The following is an 18,973-nucleotide window of genomic DNA, read 5'->3' on the forward strand; positions in this document are numbered from 1 at the left end:
TTTTTCTATGTTTAATTGTTGTTTTGTTATTTTATTTTAATCTCATTTTTCTTTGTAACATTTCATTTAAGAAATTCAAATTTAATATAAATTTATCTTAACTGAAATAATTTAATGTTCTTGTTATGTGAATATACAAATATTATAATATACAGTTATGGATACAATTAAGTTAAAAAGTCAGCCAATTATAAATTTTTAAATTAACAAGCATATCTACTATCTTAACAACTTAATTTTAATTTTATTAAATGACGATTCATAAAGAATTTCATAACTTTTGTTTATTTTTTAAATACTATTTTAATTATAAAAAATTCTTTTCTGTATTTTTTATGAATGCGGCGGTATATTGAATAGGGGTAACTAAACTTATTTGTTTATAATTCTCTAAACTGATAAACTATAAAATAAAGTTAAAAATGAACTACAAGTTCAGAATATTTCCGTTGTTATTATTTTTTTCTACGGATATTTTTGTTATATAATGACCCAATGAAATCCAAATAATTTCTAGAAATCTCTGATAAAATGTAGATAAATAAATACGTGTCGTCGAATCCTATCAAATTATCTTCAATTTTGTTATTTATTTGAAGTACCATTTATTTTATAGTAAATAAATATAGTATATTATAAAAAAAGTTAATACCAATATATTAGGCATTTTTTTTAAGTCGGGGGGTTTTTTTTTTTGGGGGGTGTCCTCCATGTCTGGACACCCCCCAAAATACGCCACTGTGGACGAGGCATAGTTGGGACAAGTTTAGATGATATCTGATAATCACTATCATAAAAAAAGCCTTGATGGAAATCTGTAGATAGTGTTTAATTTTAAGAAATTGGTGGATTATTCCAAAAGCAAAATTAATTTATTTCTACTTTGACTGCCATTTGCACATAAAAAACAGGTCGTCGATACAAATTTGGTTTGAACTTTTAGTACATAAAATAAGCTTAATTTATCATATATTTAAAATACGCAGATTTCTTGAAACATTTTCTAACGTTAGGTTAAAAAAGTTCTACTTTTATACAAATCTTCAAAAATTCAAAAGAGCTTTTCTCAACTTTGATGAGACAAAATAATCAAAATAAGTATAAATTTATATTTAATGTAAGTTAGATCATGTAAATTTTATATTTATTGTCTGACTCGTTACATAGCAAACCCTTATAAGGTAATTTAAAATAAACAAACAAAAATAATATTTGAACACAAAAATAACATTTTTTTTAACTACTAAAATGTCGATATTTACCGTTTTTAAAAATCGTAATTTTGGGGGATTTCCACCATTTACGATGAACGAGGGAAAAACTTTTTATTTTTGAGAATAATGTCTTCAACTAGATACAATTAGTGATCTTTTAACTTATCATTGAGAAAAATCGATCCAGTGAGAGCTGTGTCTTAGTGACAGACACAAAAAAAATTAAAAATTAAAAAATGAACACATCGTGGTAAAATCAATACTTTCTCAGCTTTCCATCGAAGCTAAAATTCGTTGAAAATAATTCTATAAGCTCAGTATATGATAATTATATCACTTATTTCACAAACACATTATATTACAGAGAATTATCAAAATATTAATTATATTTTTCAAACGTGTATAAGGGAAAAAAAATTGAATTTATTTGTTTATAAAATAATACAGAATTTTATGAAAGATTAAGTCGGGTACATTTAATACCCAGTAACTCAGTATATTAAAATTAATAATTACACATGATAAAATTTATTCAGCGTGTAAAAACAATCAACGTATTGAATTGTTCTTTTCCAGTAATTAAGTACTTTATCCGTATGATACTGATCATACCAAATAAAAATTACTATATAAAATAATAAATAACAATTCATTTATGTGTTGTACTAATAAATCATAAAACTTGTATTCATTATAATTTTTATAGTAAAAATTACTTTGAATTCAGCTAAACATTAAAGTTTCTTTTTATTAATATAAATTTAAAGAAAATAAATCAAAGAAATTTTTTTCATCCTTCATGCAACATGAAAGTTGAAAAAAAATTTTAAAGATCATTTTTTAGTAAATTATATTTTTATATTAGTAAAAAATATAGCAATGTGGCCCATTAAAAAGATTATACCTTCTAAAAAAACAAAAATGATTCCACTGATTACATCTATAAACTATTGTAACTGATCATTGTAATTATGAAATTAATTCTTCGAAATATAGCAAACAGAATAATTGTTATGTGTTTATATTAGCTCTAAGCGGTATTAGTATTAGTGAATTCTACTTAAAGTAATTGAAAGTATTAATTAGTTTGACAAATGAGTCATATTTAGCAATATAATTTAACCGTAAGAACAAAACATATTAGGATTTTTGAGCCGTGTAATTTTAGCATCGATGCAAAGCTGAGAAGGTATTGGTTTTACTATGATGTGTGTGTTTTTTTTTTGTGTCTGTTACCACTTTTTCTCAGCTCTCACCGAACGGATTTCTTTCAAAGATACGTCAAAAGATCACAAATCGAATCTAGTCGAAGACATTACCCTCAAAAATTGAAAAATTTTCCCTCGTTCCCCGTAAATGGGGAAAACCTCCAAAAAAATTACAAATTTAAAAATTGCTAATTTTCGAAATTTTTTCAATTTTTTCAATTTTTTTTACTTAAAACTGCCATAACTTTTTCAAAAATGAATATATTAATATAATTTTTTTTATATAGATGCTTGATGTCTTTACTTATTATTTTGTATATATTTTTTATAAATCTAACCCTTTACCAACCCATGGGTTGAGGATTCTAAATGACAACTTTTTCATAAAAAAATAACTTTTTCCACTTAACTTTTGAAAGTGTTCCGGAAATACTGACACTTTTATATATATCTTAAATTAAAGATAATGTAATATACTTTAATTTGAAAAAAAAAATTTGACCTCTGGACTTGTCTTCGTGGTGAAAATGGCTACCGAATTCTATTTTTGTGTGAAAATTCTCGATTTTATAATTTACATTTTTTACTTTAAAATGCTATACCTTATTGAAAAGTGTATGGATCAACACAATTTTTTTATGAGAAATAATATTTTTTAATGATCCCTTTTTCATTTAGGATATTAATAAGAAAATAGCAGATCATGTAGCTTTTGGAATAATCCACAAATTTTTTAAAATTAAACACTATTTAAAGATTTGCATCGAAGCGTTTTTTTTATAGTGATTTTAATCACTGTCAGATATCATTTTACTTTATCCAACTATGTCACGTCACCACTGTGCCGCGACCCCCCTGTGCTGGGTTTTTTAATGTATTTATTATGTTTTCAGTTTGATAAAAATTGATAAAATTTATATGAAAATAAAATAAAAACCTGCGGTTTCTTAAAAACATACAGAGCTATCTAGTGATTTTGAATACAAACTATATGAAAAATATTTGACGCTAGAGAGTTCTGCTGTTTTCCTCATATTATATTTTCGAATACACCTTTCTCACACTAGGGATAAATTTGTCTACCCCACTACAATAAGCATATATATTCAAAACTTTTTAGTCGCACATAATGCCCCCGTATTTCGGTAAGCTTGTCGACATCAAAATAAGTTGTGCATCGATTCACTTTTATTGTGTGTATGGAATTTCAGGATTTTAAATACGGTCTGTTTATTAACACCTTTGCACCTTCAAAAGGAACCGTATTATTCGGAGAAAAGGGTATTTATAGGGGTGTTCAAATTGAACAAAACACAATAAGACTGATGTATTATTAGTGAAACTAAGGGGACATTGCCGCTCTACCGCCTTTTCATTCAACAGTGCAAACAAACCAATTATCCTAGTGAAGAGGGCAGAAAATATTATATTCTCCGGAAATAATCTTTACCGCTTCACATGACACATTCATTGAATGTTTATAATATACATATTGTACATGATGTACATATTATTAGTAGGAGAAATAGGAGTGTGTGACACTGGAGAAAGATTTATGAAAAACTAACGATTTTACCAAAAACAAATTTGGAAACATTATTACGAATATCAATCACAAAACGCTTTAATAAAACAAATAAGGATACAATTAAAAATTAACATACTATTGAAACCACTAATTTTATATTTCTATTAGTTCATAGATCTAAATGGCCGTCATTGTTATTTTCTTATAATGAGGTAAGTAGATTTAAAATTGATGATGATAAGAAAGCACAGCGTCCTCCTCTTCAGGATGAAGTTTGCGCTTATGTTTCTTCAAATCAAAATTTCTACAAAATCCTTTGTTGCACACTGTACACTGGAATGGTTTTTTATCCCGATGAGTATGCATATGAAATGTCAAGTTGTAAATCTAAATTAAAAAAATAAATGATCATTTTTGATGATCAACTAATTAAAAACGTCAAAATGTTTTAAATAAACATAAAAGTAATAAGAAAAAGTTAAGTCAAGCTGTGTATCTGTTTTTTCAATAATTGTATAAATTAAAAAACTTGTTTCTTGGCTTTCAAGTTAAAGGAAATATTAAGCTCTAAACTTTTATTTCAAGTAAGCCAATTATTTATAACATTTTAGACATTTTGTCATTGTTTATTTTTTTATATTGTTAAATAACACATAAAATACTATTTTTATTTTTCAGTGAAAATTATTTATTGCTTTTATTGTTGCATACATTTTTGAAGAAAAAAATGTTTAGTATTAAATGTGATAATAACATTTTAACAAAATTCATTAGGGATTTTATAGTTTCAAATATAAAATAATTCAATAAAAGGTAGTAATTGAATAATAACTATTGAACTATTTAAAGTATACTTTATAAAGATTAGGTTAATAAAAAAATGACGATTGCGAATACTGACGAACTTTAGGTGTTACCGTGGGCCTAGCTTATAAAATTTACCTATGGGAGTTATTTTATAGTATTAAATAATAAAATTTATGGTAAGCTACATTTTCCCATTATTATATTCCCCTCTTCCGAAAAATTAAATTTTTTTTTTTTTTGGAGGTTGCAAATTTTTTATCTTGTGGACAAAATAGTTTAGTATCAATATTTTTTTATTAACAAAAAGTAATTATATTCATAATGAGAAAAGCTATCAAATATTTTGGATCTCATTTATGTATTATATCACAAACCAATAAAATTTAATGTCATCATTGGTTAAAGGAGTATGATAAATATTGAATTCTTCCTTGAATGGTTGAACAACCAACATGTATATAACATTTGCATACTTTAAAGCATTGAAGTTATAAATTAATTAGCCGGCATGTTAAAAAAATACCTGATGAAAAGATTTTCCGCACACTGAACATCTATACTGCTTAACACTGTTGTGGGTCAAAGTGTGATTTAAGTAATTTCCTTTCTGGTGGAAACGGCGGTCGCACACTTCGCATCGATAAGGCTTTACACCCGTATGAATTCTTGTATGAGTATTTAATGTAGAGCTACGATTAAAAGATTTCCCACAAACGCCACAATGGTGAGGTCTATCTTGAGTATGAATGATTTTGTGTCTGCAAAGAGTACTCGCTTGTCGGAATCCTTTACCACATACCTATATAAATTCAATTAATGGTAAAAGATTATGAAATAATAAAACAACTATAAATAGTTGTGTAGTAGGGATAAAACTAAAGTTGAAGAGATGTTTTAACAATACATCTTGTAATACATCTAGGGAGACAAAAATATTTTCCCCTCCATTAATCGTTGAGCAACACTTGGGGTCTATTTTTTGTTTATCTATCGTTTCGAGTACTTATTAGAACGTATTACTATAATATTACGTTCAACTACTTTGGAATGGTACATTACTGTCAGAACAAAAGGGGATCATATTAAATCTTTAGTTATCTGAAATATTGTTGCAGCCAGAAGTTTTACTAAAAAATATGAAATTATACTTTTTTTATAAGACGATAGCTAGTGGAGGTTCGTCTATGGACTCTCATCATACACCTCAAGCGTCGGTCCTTTTTTTCCATTTTTATACAGTTTCTTCTGTGTTTGATTGTATACCTTATTTAATAAAACGTATAAAAATAGTGTAATAGAGACTTGACTAAACTGTTAACGACTTATTAATACACATCCAAATTCGTATGAAACCACTAGAATACAATTTTCAGTTTGCTAATTGTATTTTATACCCATCTAGTTTAGTTTTAGTTGTTTTTAGAAAGTTAAAATAAATCCATCCTAGTTAAGTTTATGATGTGGAAATACCTTATCTATGACAAATGATTTATAACAAAAAAAGTGACACAGATTCAATAGATAATTCACAATAATATATTACATTTTTTTTATGTTCTTATTTAAATTTTATTAACATAATTTTAATTCAATATTTTGTAGGGTCTCAGGTTGAGTGGGTTAAGTATAAAAGAGACTAAAGCATATCGAACTAAATATAAAAATTACATTTTTAAAATCAAATTAAAGCCAAAAAAAAAAAACGAAACCAGAAATATTTTAGTGTATTTTTTTTAAAAAACATCATAAATCATACATTTTTTACAAAACTAAAATATATTTTTTTTTATATAAACATAAATAATTTATGTTTGTAAAAGTAATAATTAATTTTTGTTAAAATTAAGTAATCATTTGTTGTCAAAAGCTTTATTTATATAACTCACCTTACACATAAACGGCCTTGCTCCTGTATGAACAGGCATATGACGGGTTAAGTTATAATGAGCTTGAAAATGTTTGCCACAGTGTGGACAGGTAAAGATTTTAGGTGGTCCAGCTGATGTTTGCCCAGAATCTTTTCCCGGAGTAGATGAGGATATGATCCCTTTGTCAGATATTGAAGAATGCGGTTGTTTGATTCTTATAATAGGTCTCTGGAATATATTATGCATGACAGAAAACGATAACATATTGTACGGTAAAGGTGATATTGATGTTTGTTTCAAAGATGTTGGTATATATTCTTTAAAAGCCGTAGGACGGGGCTCATCTTTCATCATAATCCGAGCGATAGAAAAATCTGTTGGCTTCTTACGGCCTTCGCCGATCATAGTCATTTGTTGGTCCATGCAAAACTATAAAAAAATTATTAAATTGCTGGTTAATCATGAAATAAACCTAAGTTAAGTTCAGATGTACTTGAAAAAAAAAGAACGAAGGTAACGTTGTTTTTAGATTTATAATTATAAATTACAGTTCTAAATGAATTTCGAGTTAAGCATAAAATTCCATTTGATTTATGAGCATTAATCATGGTCGTATACGAAACTTAAGAAAAAAATTTAAAAGGCGGATAAGATACAATCTAAATGGTGTTTATTTAGCTGTTGATTTTGTTAACATTAAAGGTCACTGTTTTGTAGATATTTGGCCAAAGGAACAACCCTGAATATTTATTTTGTTTTTCCGGCCGCTTCCTACCTTAGATAACTACTGTTGGTCATTACGCCGTGTTTCCTGTGCGGCGGCACGCAATGCAATTAAAACTGCCATCCATTACTCTCTTTGATCGTGTCGACGCAGGTTGCTTGTCACTTCAAAAGTTAAAAAAGCGCAAAACACAAATAATAGAAATAATATTATTTATACAGCTCGATCAAAAAGAACGTGCTCAACAACGAGAAGTATAATAAAAATAATAAAGTCAACGCATAAAAAAAGGGGAGTCGCGCGACGATGACTTATGTTTTGATCGCTCACAACCACTCGACTTGGAAATCAAAGTGAATCCCTCAATTTTTACGATGTTACGATCCGACTGCTGCAAAGTCGAGTGGTTTTCTTGTGACGAGACAATCGCGATCAAAAGTATATACATAAATATTGTTACGATATATTCCCAATAATAGGCGGATTAAAGACACGGTTTCTATTACCGAGCAAAAAAAAAAAAAAACATTCAAGTTAGTAAGAATATTCAAATTGTACTCAACACAGTACCGTATTTCCGACTAAATTTCTGCTGACGAATGTACCTACTGTTCGGTCTAGCCGGTTTAATTAATATCGGGATTATTAATTAAAATCGTGTGAAAGTTTTAAGAGTTAGGCAAATCAAACCACTCGGTGACCCATTACCGCCAGACTTGTCGGTGACAGTCCGTAAAAAAGGATTAAGTTATCCATTCTTTTAATTTAATTCGTACAATGGCATTTGAACATAAAAAAAATGGGAGGACACCCTTTTCAACACACTCCGCGTTTTAAACAGTCTATTATAACGCTCTACAAATCACATTTCAATTAAATAGGTCTGATTTTTAATGCACCGTGAAATTGATTAGACGAAGAAAGTTTCATGGAATCCTATCAACAGCAATTGAATATGTTACTTAAAAGACAATACGGTTTTATAAATTTACTAGGGAAAATATATATTTTACAAACAACTTTTGAAATCTTCTTAGATTACAAATCGTTAATTAGATTTGTACGAAACCTCTGATACTTTTTCGAAAAATTGTCTCGAAATATTTTTGATTTTTGACATGTTTATTTTGATCAAGTACCTACTTGTTTTATTTTTGTCGGTTAAAACGACTGTTAAAACCACAAGTAAATAATATATATAAAAACCAATTACAATTCTGATCGCGTGACGTTTAATAAAACCACTTCAAGACGTAGGGCAGAAACGGGATAAAAGTATGATAAGTTGTTCAAACCCATTATATCTATCGCACGCGATCAAATTTATTATTATCTTATCTATTTGGAAACGCTTCATTTTTTTTATTCGTTCGGGGAGAGGTTGCTAAAACACATGAATACCGAACACGATTGTTTTCTATTGCTTAAACCACTCAAATTATTACATGAAGTCTTCATTGAACCGCGATACAAACTACCACCGTCTCGTTAAACACACGAATGTGTATGACACGTTTTTTAGAAATTATTTCACTTGATAATTAGGCGTTTAGTTCCCTCTGAAAATAAAAATAACTGACTGTGCACACCGTTCGGTCAAAAATACCCTACAAATAAAAAGAGGGTTAACCGACCGAATAATTATTCGACGGATGTTTCGACTATTATGTATTTTGTTGATGTCCTGAGGGCGATTAACGTGTGCCTGCGGCAGTAGTGGTGACGGAGAGCTTCCGTACAAACATATTACATAATCCCTAGCAAACATAATATTTAAATCGACAACCTTCGGGGTGCCGCACTCTCTACTTGCCCCGTTATTAAACGACATGGTAATGTACAAAAAACAAACACGAAAAGCGAGAGTGTATCAATCACGGGAAAGCCGGCGAAAAACGACATCTCGAGGGACCGACTGTGTTTAAATATTGTAAATTATTTGCCATATGGCTCACATCGTACATTATTTTGTAGTGTTATATGAATAAAACCGAGAAGCTGTTGTTCTCTATACATTGTCCTGGTTTAGCAGTAATAATTAGAGTAATGATAATCATTTGATTTTATTGAACATCATTTCAAGCTTTAGGTAACTCGATCAAAAAATGTTAGAGATATAGTTCACATCCAATAAAAGTTTAACAATTGTCCAATTTTATGTTTTCGAGATAGCAAACGCTGTAGAATTATGTTTAGAAGTAACTAAATCTGTAACGGTCGGGTCACATCGAGTCCAATTAACGTTGATTATATAAAGTTTTTTTTACTTGGAATTTTTCGAATGCATCTACACTGAAGAATTTTTTTTAAATGTTATTATTTTTAGTCTTTGAATAACAAAAGGAAACATTAAGAATCCATTAAAATTACAACACAATCAGAAGTCATAGAAATATAAAAAACATTGAGAAGTAATAAAAATACAAAGACATTAATAAGTGTTTGAATAATTTTTGATTCAAATGTTTATTAGAAAATTTTTGATAATTTTGTTGTCGCATGACTATAAACGATGATTATTTTCCATCTTAAGTTTTTAATAACTATTCATTATTTTAAATAATTTGCATGTTTTATTAAATATTCTAGAAGAAATTATTTAGTTTTATTTTAACTTCGATGCGAAGTTGAAAAGGTATTAATTTTGTGATGTGTGTTCTTTTTATGTTTGTTTATAAAAATGCTCAGTTCTTATTGGACCGATTTTAATAATCAATACGTCTAAAGAAACCGATTTTAATCTAGTTGAACCTCTCAGCGCCAAAAATCAGAAAAAAAAATATAATTACAGAAATCTAAAAAGATAACTTAAAATGACGCATTTTCAAAAAAATGTTTCTATATTTTACTACTGACGTAAATTTTTTTTTAGAAACACTTATCCTAATAATATTTTAATAGAAGTTAAATTTTCTTTTGATATGCTGTTTATACAAAGCCAATGAAAACATAAATACAAGAAGTGTTTGAAAGATATCACTTACGGATGAAATAATTGTTTTTTTTTTCAAATCAATTTTTGAAAATGTTGTAGAAGGTCTGTCAACTTCAATCCTATATGAAATTGGATGACATAGCATAAAAATCGCCACTTAAAAAAAAATAACGCTATTTTCAATCAAGTAAACAATTTAACAAGCTTTTAATATTCGATTATAATTTGAAATCATAGAAATTGTAAAATTTAACAGGTCTTCATCGAAACCTTTTTTCACAATAATAATGTTAATCGCTGTCAGATGTCTTCTAACGCTGTGCTGGCATTCATATTTTCAATAATTTATTCTTCTATAAAAAATCTATAGAAACATTTTTCCATTACCGAAAATATTCATTCGTTACATGCGCAGCACACAAAATAACAATTTAAGCAACTTTAGTTTTGTTTCGTGATTTTATTAGTTAAAATTAACTTATAGTTAAATAGAAATACAATAGGAATTATTAAAAATTGAAATTCCACCCGAAACCATTGGTTATAAAAAATTGACGTTACAAAAAACTTGTGCCCTTTAAACTTGCGTCAAATTAATGCTAAAAAAATGTTTTTTAAGATGAAAACAGAAAAAACATCCAACAACTTAATGCCCATGAGATATACAAAACGCAACCAATTTCCGGTAAAAATAGACGATTTTGATGATAATATGTACGTGTATTTGAGCACATTCTCAATAAAATATAATATGTTTTTCTAAATCGGTAAAATAAAATCGAAAAGCACGTCGCATAAAAGTTTTACTTTGCGGCAAATAGGAATGGCGCTGACAGCTGAGCGCTAATAATAATGTTCATTCAGAAGGGCAATTGCCTCGCACACATCACAATAATCGCGTAAGGGTCTTGAGGTTACGCCGAAATTGAAAAATATCACCAACCGACACCGGTGGTAATAATAATCACTGTTCGTGTCACGGTCGGAAACCAAAAATATTATTCCCTCAATCCGATTAAAGGGTAGTTTGTCGGCACTAACCGCACATACCAAGTACGTCTGTGCGCATTATGAGCGAGTACGTGTGCACATAATCATCCCCTGTGTCCACTTGTCTTCTGCGCCACGTCTACTATGCTCTCCGTTGTCGCCGGGCCTGCCGTGACAATAATGTTTACATATAATACAACCCCGCGCCTGCTTTTGCGTGTACGCCGTGCCAAATAGGTGAATTGCAAAAAACATTGTCCTCCGCTGCAATTATTGTTCCGGGCAGCTTTTTTTAAATTAAAAATTCCCCTATTATTTGCTTAGAACGAATGCTCGATGTACAGTACTTGCGGTTTTTAAATATTCTCTAAGTGATTAAAAACTGCAAGTAAACAAACGCGTCAATTTTCCGTTTTAGTTGTTTCAACGCGCACAGTACTTGTCGAAATTTGTCATTGGGGTTCGTTGGCGTCAACAAAAATAAATAGAAATACGTGTGCCTGGTAAAATAGAAAAATAATACAATTATTGTACACGGACATGACTGTAGACATCTCAATCGAGGGGTGCCTTCAATGTACACGTTCGTGTCCTTTTAATGAAAGACCTTGTAAGATTGTAAACGTCTATTATTTAGAAACACAAAAGACAGTGAAAGAACTGCCACTTTCCAAGGCAGTCGTCCGACGATTGAGATAAAGTTAACAATGTTGAATATACGGTATTTAAATGTTAAAAAAATTTATTTTGTGTAATTATTATTAAAACTAGTTACAAATTGTTTATTTTGAAAATAACCGGATTTGGGAATGTGGGCGCCCGGGTCCATATCACAATATGCTTGCATATTTTTTTCAATCTTGATTTTATCATTATTATCATTTTTTTGATTATGAACTGATATTACATATATGTGTTCATATCCTGAAACATCATAGTACCGCCGATTTGGCTACAACATTGACACAGCATTACTACAGGAGGACAGATTGCACACATAAACACTTTTGGGATCCACGGCCACCGGGTCACAATACGAGTGTCCCAAACACTAGTTGACTTTTTACTATTTCCTCGACTATTACTCTTATTGTCTAGGACATTAACTTAAATTAGTTACCAACGAGATAGTGTGTGTGTATGCAGTAGTCAGCTTCCTGTCGGATTATTATCATCTCTAGGTGTCATTTGTAATTTCTCAAAATTTAATTTTTAAAGTATTCTGAGTTTAAAGCGCACACATAATTACAATATGTAATGAGAAAATTTTCCTTTATTAAGTACCAAAAATTTGCAGTAAAGGGTAAAAAGAGACCACCACATTATGTTACTTCATATTTAAAACAAGTTAATATTTTGAATTATTTGTATTATTCGTACATTTTAAATAATTATGTTAGCAATATTTTTTTTGCCATTTTTAAATCTTTGACTAATAATTGTTTTTAAGGTGTACTATAAGAGAACTGTTTCACAATTCCCACAACAAGATTCAAATCACAATAATGGTCGCAGGTTCAAATATTAACATATAATTCATAGAATTAAAATAATATAAATTTGAGTGTTTTACATTCTGAGTTTCGAAAAGTGGATAATGCGCAATATGATCACTTTTAATGTAAATGGCATGCCATTATAAATGTCATAAATTACATTTGTTTTAAAATTTTTAAAATAATTTTCTGAATTTTCCAATTCTTAGATTTTCAAATTGGATACTTCATCATTAGAGCCTGGATTTAAATGCATTTTTCATTTTAAATGCTCTTCAACTACACAATTAGATTTATGCAATGGAAAATTCCAAAACAAAACTCTTATTTTCTTTTTCTCGGTTTTTAATCGTATATTCATCATAATAAATATTAATACAAAAAATAAAAATAAGCAACAAACAATTTAATAAGTTAAAGTTAAATTAAACTTTTTTTTTTAAGTAGAGATATTTAAATTTTACCTTATCTCAATTTTTCTTTTGATAATTTAAGAAATAGCCAATGTATATTTTTCATTAATTAACTCTTTTTGTAAATAATTTTTTTTTTTATTTAGGTTGATAAATGGTTGAACAATTATTATTATTATTATTGATTTTCTGAAATTATTCTAATAAGAAAAAAAGAATATACTATTTTTGTAAAGTTATACATTTTTCAAAATCCTATATCTATTGTTTTAACAATAGATATAGATTTATTTAAACAATATTATTTCAAAGAATAATAGAGATTTTAGTTGCAATGTGAATTTTAAAAGGTATAAATTTTACTATAAGGTTTTTTTATGTCCATAGCCTTTTTTACTCTGATCTACCAAACCGATTTATTTCAACGATACGTCATAAGATTACAAATCATAACTAATTGAAGGCATTACCTCATAAAGTTTGAAAAAAATTCCCTCGTATCTCGTAAATATGTGGAAACCCCTAAAATTTACGATTTTTGAGATAAATTTCGAAAATTTTTTTTAATTTGAGATAAATTTTTTAAAATGTTTGTATTTATATTGTAGAATTTTTTTTTTAATCTAACTTTTAACTTGCTCTCAGGGAAGATTATAACAATTATTGCATGTTAATTTTATAATATTGTTGATTTGTTAAAAATTTCATTTAACATAAAAATCATCAACATTGTTTAAAAAATTACCTGTCACATATTTTAACGGTGTTCGAGGGTAGCTAAAACAAGGAAGATTAAAGCTAAGGCTCCAAACTCCTAAATAAATAATTATTTATTATATTTAGTGAAGATTCTATGATAGTATTTATTCATGTTGTCACTAAAGTATTAATATTAGTACAATAGGTTATTTGATCTTAGTATACACTCTTTTTTTTTTTTTAAGCATAGTACTCGGGATTCAACAGCGTTAGTTTGATATTATTTTTTAAAGTTGGCGGTTTACAATATCCAACGATCACGGGGTTTATCGCTTAATATTTCACTGGATCTATAAACAATAACATCTGTGGACAGGGATATTATAATGATAACGTGTTTAATCGTGATGTTCCATAGAGCACCTATTTTTGTTGAATCTTAAACACGTGCCGCCGAACAAGCGGCGTCAGCCTCTTCAACGGCATTTTGTTGGCCCTTAACACGAACCATTTTATTTATTATGACAAAAAAAAAAAACGATTAAGGAGACACTATTTTTCATTTCTATATATTAGTGTACAGATTGTCATTTTCGTTTTATAATTATCAAAATGTCAACCATAACCTACAAAAAAAATTACAACAGTACTCTTAATTTGTAATCATATAAAAACTTGTGTAAGCATTTTGAAAATGTTATGTATTAAAGTAATGGATTATAAAACATGTATTATTTTTATATTCTACACTGTTATTAACTATTAATTTAAAACGAAAAATAATAATAGAGTATTTCATTGAATACTAATTTTATACTAATACGAGTAATACAAAGTGATTTATTATAAATAAGATACTTAGTTTTTTAAAAACTATTGAAAATTTAAAATCTTTTTTAAGAAAATTATCGTTTGATTCGAAAAATTCTACAATAATATATAGTTAAGTATTTTTTTCATCCATTTAGGGATAAAGACTTCAATTTTATTTAACGGAATGCCCTACTTTAAATTCGATGGTATAATAAAAAGAAATTTCAAATAATGTCTCTATATTTTTTCTACCCGATCAACTGTTTGCGTTTTAAAATTGTTTAAAGATTTGTATTTATAATACAATTTCATTATTAATTTGGTTTTCCTAATATCAAAGGCAACAATAATCTGTTATAATATGCCAAAAATTATTTTATAGTATAAATCAAGAAAATTTTTCTACGACGGTCGTTTAACAATATACAATAGTAAACCTGCGTTACATATAAGAATAAACTCTCATATTAATAAGAATTTGCGTTAATAATTGATAGTTAATATCATAGTTACGGGTCAAGTATAATAATATCTGACAGTGATTAAAATCACTATCATAAAAAACGTTTCGATGCAAATCTTTAGATAGTGTATAGTTTTAAAAAATTGGTTGATTATTCCAAAAGCTACGTGATCTATTATTTCATTATTTATATCCTGATAAATATAAAGTATGTCGAATAAAAGAGGGATATAAATATTATTTCTCATAAAAATTGTATTCATATAAAATGTAAAAAATAAAATCGAGTATTTTAACACAAAAATAGCATTTGGTAGTCATTTTCACTATTAAGACAAAATAAAGTCCAAAATTTTTTTTTTCCATAATAATGTACATTACATTAGCTTTAATTTAAGATATATATAAAAGTGTCAGACTTTCCGGAACACTTTCAAAAGTTAAGTTGAAAAAATTAATTTTTAGTAAAAAAGTTGTCATTTTAAATCCCCCCCTGTGATAAATGTGTAACAGACACAAAAAAAAAGAAAAAAGAAAAAAAAACACATCTTAGTAAAACCAATACCTTCTCAGCTTCGCATCGAAGCTAAAAACAGTAGAATTGTCTATAAATTATAAAAACAAAATTATTAAAAAAATGTTGTCTTTATAATTTTTTTTATCACATCACCAAACTAATAGGGGTTTACGTTAATGAATATTTATAATTAAGTTTTTTACCTCTAAAGGGACGAAAAAAAATTATATACATGTTTACTACAATTATTTAATCAAATAATTTTTTCCTTTACAAAAATTCAAAATCTGTAATAGTTTCTAAAAAAATTAGTGTTTTATCTTTAATATCTGTATATACAGAAGTTCAAAGCAATATATTTTTAGTAATTTTGAATAATTTATATTGATTTAAAATTTGAATGACTAATGCTATATGATATCAACTATTCAGGTATAGTTAGTAATTGAAATTTGAAATATTTAATGTGAAATTTTATGATATTGTTCTTGCAGAAAATTTAGGAACACATATGTGTAATTAAAATTATTTTCGAAAGTTTTGTTACTGTTCGGTTAATATATTTTTAAATATTTAAAAAAAAAGTTTGCAAACATTATTATATTTTTTTTTAATCCAAAGAGATCACTTTGTTCAATAGTCAAATTGCACTGTTCTCTCCTATATTAGTTTTTTAATGGGCAGTTGTAAGATCATTCATGTCTATATAAAATTACATAAGGATTAATCATATTCCTAATATGTAACCATAAATGGTTGTGTTTCAATCTTTGTAACTAACTAGATGTATTAACGAAGAAGTTTCTTATTATATGGTACTGGAATAAAAGTGTAATGTAAGTTTTTTAAAACTGGAGTAATTTTAATAGGCTTATTTTCAAAACTAGCTTGAAGTCGGCCGAAGGGCTTTAAATAACATAACATAATACGCTTCCTACATTAATTATTTATTTATTAAAATTCTATATAGTTTAATTTAGGAAATTATTTTTTGTGCGAAGTCTAAAGTTATTATTTTTAATTTTATTATTATGAAATTATTATTGTTATTATATTAAGCTCTTAAGTTGCATGTACGCTTGGATTTCAAATAATATGGAATACGAGTACATATCGTTTACATTTTTAATAAATGTAAATTAAATTGAATTGATAACCGCAGTAATAATTAACGGTATTTTAATAGAGTGCACTTAACCAATAATAATTAATGTCTTTTGGTATAAGATTTAGTTAAATTTTTTTAATAAAATATCCTTGAGCTATTAGTAAAAATAGTTGAGTTAGATACAAATAAATAACGTTTTAAATGAAGTTAAACAATACTCACACGCCTGGAAATAAGTTCAATCCTGAATGCCAATATAACCTTCAGAACTTTCACGACGATGAGTATAACGTTGTTGGATGTCAAACTTAAAATGTTAAACTTGAATTATCATTGCTCAGGTCACACGCAAAGTAATGATGAACAGAGGAAAACCACGAAATGGTAGTTGAAATTTCCCGCCCACGGGCAACTGTAAAATGTACATATTACAGTCACTCCTAGAGGGTTAGAGACAGTCAAATGCCACCATATTGGCATTTTCCAGCCCAAAGTTGGAAAATCGATAATCGGGCAGCCGCCGATGCTCATTGGAAAAACCAACCCCTGGAGAAAATCATTATAGGCTCCACCTAAGGGCGGAGTTTAATCTAACCCTTGGGAGACCAGACCCTTCGACAAGCCCGGTCGTTGTGTTAGGCTTGCCAAAATGACTATAATTATTCTGTTATTGATATGACAGCTTGCTCGTTCAACTGCATGTATGAAGAGAAATGGAGAATAAGCTACAACACAGAAAGGTCTTATGTTGAACAACGGCCGGATGAGATCACAACATTGCAGTTTATTGTAATTACATAGTAATATGTGTATAGGTATTTGTTGAGAGTAGAAATTAGAGAAAAAATTGTGCAAAACTTGACCGGACTTAGACTCAATGTTCACAATGTAATTAAAATGTTTTATTTAATAGATTTGAATAAATTAAATGTGTTTAGTAAAAAAATAAAATAATATGAAATAGATTTACCGAATAAAAGAAAATATAAATATTTTATGTGTATTAAATAAATTATGTATTTTCATTGAGATGTTAAAATATTTAAGAAAATGTTGTTATAATAAGTGGATGTTAAAAAAAGTATAATAAAGTTGACTTTGAAAATTAAACACTGCTTGTAAACTAACATTTTGTATTAACTTTTTGATATTATTTAAAAACATTAATCTTATATCATTTTACTTATGATGGGTCACAGCTATGAAGCTTAAAATGTCTTTATCAAAATAACACAATAATAAACTAAACTAAACAACAAAATGAGTATTGCTTACGGCACTTGAATAATTTGGCCTGATATCATATACAAATATTTAAAAGTAATATATTTCATGTGCTCAGATTTTTAAAATTAAGAAAAATGTTTGCTACTCGATCGAGATTTTACTGTCAACATATAAATACTGTGGTAATGGGAGTCACCTCTATCATATTTTCTGGACATGCTTTTAGGTAGAATATATTTTGATAAAAATTCAAATCAAGTTTATTAAAAATGTGCAAAATAAAATGTTATACCAGAAATTCATTAGGTATCGCGCAATGAGTTTGCAAAATTAATATTTTACACCGGTATTAGTATATTGTTATAGATATCAAAATCTATTATCAAGATTTTATGCAATTAGGAATAATATATGTGATCATATGGTAAAGTTTGTCAAGAAAGTGTCCAGTGTCTCCCTAGTGACTTTCAAGTGACCATCAACACTGATGTTGTATGCCAGTGAAAAAGTCTAGACGCTTGTCGGCACTAACATTATTTTATAACATGGTGCAAATAAAAATGATGTTTGATAATTTCAATGATCCTCATGACTACATGAGTTTAAGAGTTTCTAAAGGTACTAAAATTCTAATTTTTATATAAAATAAAGTACATTAAAAATATTGATTTTAAATTAAAAAAAATATTTAACTCAAAAGACCACAAAAAAATATATTACTAAAATAAAATTAAAAAAGTAAAAAACACTAAACAATCGTGGATATGTTCGGGAATAATGTTACCATTATCAACGCTAGACACATAGGAGTATGTGTTAAATAAATAAACAATATTATTAATATTTTTCAGTTTTAAATTAATATTTTCAATAAAATTTTAATTTTAAATATCATTAGCTGCAAGTAGTTCATTTAGTTCATTTTTAGTACAACGATCATTTTTATTATATTTATATAAAATT

General features: G+C 27.7%; 1 protein-coding gene across 1 annotated transcript; it reads right to left on the minus strand.

Annotated features, from left to right (window-relative positions):
- Window positions 1-4,030: 4,030 nt before the first annotated feature.
- On the minus strand, window positions 4,031-17,231 carry LOC126893660 (fez family zinc finger protein 1-like). Its single transcript, XM_050664070.1, has 4 exons — window positions 17,006-17,231; window positions 6,644-7,054; window positions 5,281-5,556; window positions 4,031-4,337 (listed from the first exon to the last, which is right to left on the minus strand). Exons 2-4 carry the CDS (start codon window positions 7,046-7,048, stop codon window positions 4,173-4,175), a joined length of 846 nt encoding a protein of 281 aa, XP_050520027.1. The 5' UTR covers window positions 7,049-7,054; window positions 17,006-17,231; the 3' UTR covers window positions 4,031-4,172.
- Window positions 17,232-18,973: the final 1,742 nt, after the last annotated feature.

This window comes from Daktulosphaira vitifoliae, unplaced genomic scaffold, assembly GCF_025091365.1.
Source record: "Daktulosphaira vitifoliae isolate Bord-2020 unplaced genomic scaffold, ASM2509136v1 Scaffold_1, whole genome shotgun sequence".
Taxonomy (NCBI): domain Eukaryota; kingdom Metazoa; phylum Arthropoda; class Insecta; order Hemiptera; family Phylloxeridae; genus Daktulosphaira; species Daktulosphaira vitifoliae.

Excerpts from the sequence above, each read along its gene's own strand:
- LOC126893660 (XM_050664070.1), bottom strand. The coding sequence starts at position 7,048 with ATGGACCAACAAATGACTATGATCGGCGAAGGCCGTAAGAAGCCAACA. Across the intron at positions 5,557-6,643 it reads CAAGGCCGTTTATGTGTAAG|GTATGTGGTAAAGGATTCCG; the intron begins GTGAGTTATATA and ends GAATTTATATAG. Across the intron at positions 4,338-5,280 it reads GCGGAAAATCTTTTCATCAG|ATTTACAACTTGACATTTCA; the intron begins GTATTTTTTTAA and ends TTTTTAATTTAG.